At 59.4% G+C, this 5,055-nt stretch overlaps 1 protein-coding gene across 2 annotated transcripts; it reads right to left on the bottom strand.

Moving 5' to 3' along the window:
* Positions 1–262: 262 nt before the first annotated feature.
* On the bottom strand, positions 263–3,495 carry LOC136303479 (histone H3-like centromeric protein A). Of its 2 annotated transcripts, none has more exons than XM_066207142.1 (5): positions 3,458–3,495; positions 3,214–3,341; positions 2,576–2,667; positions 1,343–1,420; positions 263–708 (listed from the first exon to the last, which is right to left on the bottom strand). In XM_066207142.1, exons 2-5 carry the CDS (start codon positions 3,287–3,289, stop codon positions 574–576), a joined length of 381 nt encoding a protein of 126 aa, XP_066063239.1. In that variant the 5' UTR covers positions 3,290–3,341; positions 3,458–3,495; the 3' UTR covers positions 263–573. The 2 variants fall into 2 exon arrangements, with proteins under 2 accessions (XP_066063239.1, XP_066063240.1); XM_066207143.1 differs by having other exon boundaries at positions 3,453–3,493.
* Positions 3,496–5,055: the final 1,560 nt, after the last annotated feature.

Genomic DNA, 5,055 nt, shown 5'->3' with positions numbered 1-5,055 from the left:
CTACTGTATGTTAGATTCTAATTTCAAACTTTCCAGTTGCAGCAGATTCTGAGTTCTCAGCTTTTTCTCCTTAAGGCCTGCTTTTTCAGCTCCTAAAAATCCTTTTTACTTTTAGTGTTTTCCACACAGACCCTGACTATCATCGAAGGTTTTATCTTTAAATAGGGTTTGTAATGTGATTTCCTCATCATCAGATGTACTGCTGCTTATAGGGTCATTAGAGAGTGGGGTTTAGTCAAAGCAATCTTCCATCCTGTCCACAATTTGAGTTAACTTTATTTGAAGGTTCAGTAACAAAAATATTCCCCAGCAAACTCAGCACCAGCACGTCTGGGGAAAAAGAGGGCTGAGAGGACCCCAAAACAGGGGGTATCCCAAACCAGGTGGGTGGGGGCGGGGCTGGGATTTTAGGGGGGATATTTGGGGTCCCTGAGGTTTGGGGGGCTTAGAGGGTCCCATAGGAGGTCCCAGTAAGTTTGGGGTGTGAGATTGTCAGGAGGGAGCTCCAGGGTGGGGGTCCCAGTACAGGGCTCTGGGGGGTTGGGTCTCTGCAGGGGCTCAGGAGGGTCCCATTCAGATGCCCCCCTGCTCCAGCCCGCGCAGGCGCCGGGCCAGCTGCAGGTCTTTGGGGAACAGGGTGACTCGGCGGGCGTGCAGCGAGCACAGGTATCCGTCTTCCAGCAGCCGCACAAGGAAGGCCTCTGCTGCCTGTGTCCCAAAACCTGAGGGGGGTCTGCAAAAGCCCCCAGCATACCCCAACCCTCACAGCACCCCGGGGGGCAGCAACCCCCCAAAACACACCCCCAGGGGTCAGGGTCCTTCCAAACCCACCCACGGGCGACTGGGGGTACTGAAACCTGTAAATGTGTGCCTGTAAACGTGTGATGGGGGACCAACACCAAGTGACCCATCCCCATTCCCCAGCAGAACCCAAAAATAAGGGACCCCCCCCCAGCACCCAGAGGTCTCCCAGGGACCCTCTCAACATCCATGAAATCCTGTCCAGAACCCATTGACCTCCCCCAGCCCATGGAGACCCCCATAGACTCCCCCTCAGCTCCCATCAGATACCCCCAACAAACCTCTCAGCCCCATCCAAGCACCCAAAGAGACCTTCCTGGACCTCCCCAGTCCCCCAGAGAACCCCCAGCACCCACAGACCCCCCTGCAAGCATCCACAGAACCCCAATCCTCATGGAAACCTTTTCACCACCCATGAGATCCCCCTCAGCCCCCTTCCCCACCCCCCTAAGCCCCCTGGACACCCCCAGAGCAACCATAGAACCCCTCCAGCCCCTCTGTGACCCCCCCCTCCAGCACGCCTGGGCCCCCCAACCCCTACCTCCTGCAGGGCCAGCAGGGCCATGCGCTGCCAGCGGTAATCCACCCCGCGGGTGAAGAGCAGGCAGAGCTCCCGCACCTGCAGCAGGGAGGGGATGTGGAGGGGGTACATGGGGGCATCGGGGTCACAGGGAGTGGAGGGACATCAGGACAATATGGAGGGGATGTGGGGGCATTGGGGATAACCCGGGCTGGGGCCACCACCCTGGTGACATGGAGACACTGTCTTGGGGACATTCCAGGGGCAGGAACGCTGGGGACAGGAACATCTGGGGATACACTGGGGAGTGGGGGAGGAGGGATGTCCCCATCATGATGGGGACACCCTGCAGAGACCCCAGGTGGGAGGCAGGGGGGATACACCACTCTGGGAACATCTTGGGAATACCCTTGGCCACGGGAACATGTGGACACTCTCCTGGGGAGGGGACACCCCGATGGGACAGGGGGGACAGTGCCAGCACAGGGGGCGGGGCACAGGGAACACCCAACCCATGCAGCCTCTGAAGGTTACGGGACACAAGGATGTCTAGAACCACAGAAGGACATTGGGAGATATGCAAGGATGTTGGGGGAGGACAGGCCCACCATGTCACAAGGATGGGGAGGACAAGGACATGGGGAGGGTTGGAACAGAGTTGAGGGGGGACCCTGGGGGAAGGGAGTGGTCCTGAGAAGTCCCAGGGAGTGATTTGGGTTTCTGGGGGGTGACTTGGTGGGTCTGGAGGGGGTTGGAAGGTCCCAATGGGTGTTTGGGATGGGGCCGAAGGGGAGACTGGAGGGTTCCAGGTTGGATTTCAGGGGTCCCAGGGTAGATTTGGGGCTTGGATTTTGGTCCTAAAAATTTTTTGAAGGGTCCCAGTGGGTATTTGGGGGAGTCCTGTGGGGAGCTGAAGGATCCCAGGGTGGATTGCAAGGTTCTGGGAGAGGTTGCAGAGCCCAAGAGGGTTGATCTAGGGTGTCCTGAGATGGATTTGGGGATCCCAGGAGAGGGGATCCAGAGTGGTTTGAGAGATACCAGAGAATGCTGGAGGTCCTGAGGTGGATTTGGGGGGGTCCTGGAGGGGTTTGGGGGTCCCCAAGTAGATTTTATGGGTATCTGAGATGATCTGTGTGGTCCCAGGGAAGTTTGGGAGCCCATGGGGGGTGCTGGGGAGGTTCCGTCAGGGAAATTGGGGTGTCCGGGGATTTTGGGGTGCAGGAGTGTTCATTTTGGGATGTGGGGGGTTCTCACCAGGCGGGCGAAGGGGCCGGGGCGCAGCAGCAGGCGGGTGCTGCTCTGGTACCTGCGGATCTCCTGCAGTGCTCCCTGACCCGGGCGGCACCCTGGGGGAGCATTGGATGGGGGTCTGTACGGGCTTTAGGGGATCTATTTGGCCTGGGGGGCACAGATGGGGGGCTCTGAGGGAACATGGGGGGTATAGGAGATCTAAAGGGCCTGAGAGGACACAGGGGCCTATAGGGGATCTAAGGAGTGGGGGCTATGAGGGCCGGGGGGACAGGGGAAAGCTGGGGGGGTTATAAGGAATCTCTAAGGTCTGGGGGGACATTGCGTGCATGAGGGATCTATAGGGAGCTACAGTGATGGCCGATACAGGGGAGCTACAGGAGGCAGGGAGTACGGGGGTTATAGGGCACAGGGTATAGGGAGCTATAGGGGAGAGGGAGTGTGGGGTGACTATGGGTGATGGCAGGGGTATATAGGGCACAGGTATACAGGTATATAGGGTACAGGTGGGGGGCGGGGGAGGGTTTATAAGGGGAGCTCTATAGTGGGGTCCGTAAGAGCTCTGGAGGGGGGTCTAAAAGGGGCCTCGACGTGGGAGGTCCAGAGGGGGTGTCTATAAGGGGAGTCCTCGTCCCCTCACTCACTGCGTGCCCGCGGCCGGGGCGGTGGGGGGCTTGCGGGGCGGCCGCGCCGTCTTGGGGTGGGCTTGGGGCGGGGCATGGTGCAGCCGAGTCCACCGCGGGGTCAGGGCGATTCCAGGCGTCCGGCAGGGCTGGAGGGGACCAGGCGGAGGGGGAAGGGGGGGTCAGGGCGGACCCCGGTGTCCGGGGCCCCCCACGCCACCCCCGGGGCCCCCCGAGTCCTCCCGCTCCCCGCCCGGGACCTCACGCTCGGGATCCGCCGCGCCGTTCAAATCTCCCGCCGCGCCGCGCCGCTCCTGACGTCACTTCCTCCCGCGCGCCAATCGGGGCGCGCCACCGCTCTGCCCCGCCGGGCGCCGCGACTCGATGGTGCCGCGGCAGCCGTGGGCTCATTAGCATAAATCTGCATGGCCCCGCCCCGGGCACCTCGCGCCTTGGCGCTCCCAGCGGAGTCTCGGTTATCGTCCCAGTGTGACCCCAGTCACTCCCAGTGTAGTTCCCGTTGCTCCCGGTTATCCACGTGGTTCCAGTTACTCCCAGAATGATCCCAGTGTGATGCCAGTCCCCCACCATATGATTCTAGTGCCTTCCAGTCACTCCCAGTGTGAGTTCAGTATGAACAGAACGGCTCTCAGTATGATACCTGTCACATCCCCAATGGTCCAAATCAATTCCTGTCCCTACTAGAATGATCCCAGTCACTCCCAGAATGATACTGGTTGCCCCCAGTGTGGTTACAGACATTGCCAGTACGAACCCAGCATGATTCCAGTTGTTCCCTGTATGATTCTAGTTGCCCCACTTGTGGTCCTAGTACCTCCAACATGGTTCCAGCATCTTCCATTTGCTCCCAGTGTGTCTTCAGTTGGCTCCAAACATGGTCCCAGTAGCTCCCTGTGCCTCCCAGTAACCAGTAGGGGTCAGTCAAGGGTTACAACTGTCCATGAAATCCACTGGGAGAAGCAGATTGGGGGGTTAGTGAAGCTACGGTGACCCATGTGGGCTTTGGGGTCTCTTCAGGACATTGCCTCACAGACCTGCCGGTTTACCCCCAGTTTTCCCAGTGGGCCACCCCACCCCTCATTTGACCCCATCAGGCCTTCCAGTTGCCCCTAGCTGTTCACCCCGGCCACCTAGCTGCCCCTCAGTTCTCCCAGCAGGCCATCACATCCCCAGTTGACACCATTGAACCTCCCAGTTTCTAACACTAGTCATCCCAGTTGTCCCCCTAAATCCTACAGTTCCTCCCAGTCCTTCCAGTGGGCCACCACACACCCATTTCACGGAATCACTGAGGCTGGAAAATCCCTCCAAGACTGAGTCCAACATCTGACCACCTTCTACCTTATGACTCGACCATCACGCTGAATGCCGTGTGTAGTTGTTACTTGAACTCCTCCAGGGATGGGGCCTCCACCACCTCCCTTGGCAGCCCATTCCAATGCCTGACAACCTTTTCTTTGAAGAAATTCTTCCTGATGTCCAACCCGAACCTCCCCTGGCACAGCTTCAGGCCATTTCCTCTTGTCCTGTCCCTTTTTTCCTGGAAGCAGAGCCTAACCTCGCCTGGCTGTCGCCTCCTGTCAGGGAGTTGTGCAGAGCCAGAAGGTCTCCCCTGAGTCTCCTTTTCTCCAGGCTGAGCCCCCACAGCTCCCTCAGCCGCTCCTGGTGCTCCAGGCCCTTCACCAGCTCCATTCCCTTCCCTGGACACGCTCCAGCCGCTCAATGTCTCTCTTGCAGTGAGGGGTCAGAACTGGACCCACAGGACTCAAGGTGGGGCCTCCAATCACTGCCCTGGTCCTGGTGGCCACACCATTCCTGATCCAGGCCAGATGCCACTGACCT

Source organism: Chamaea fasciata, unplaced genomic scaffold, assembly GCF_029207755.1.
Source record: "Chamaea fasciata isolate MVZ Bird 193981 ecotype frontalis unplaced genomic scaffold, bChaFas1.0.hap1 SCAF_35, whole genome shotgun sequence".
Taxonomy (NCBI): Eukaryota; Metazoa; Chordata; class Aves; order Passeriformes; family Sylviidae; genus Chamaea; species Chamaea fasciata.
The sequence above is the reverse complement of the archived record's forward strand: the minus strand, read 5'-3'. Positions and strand labels throughout refer to the sequence as shown.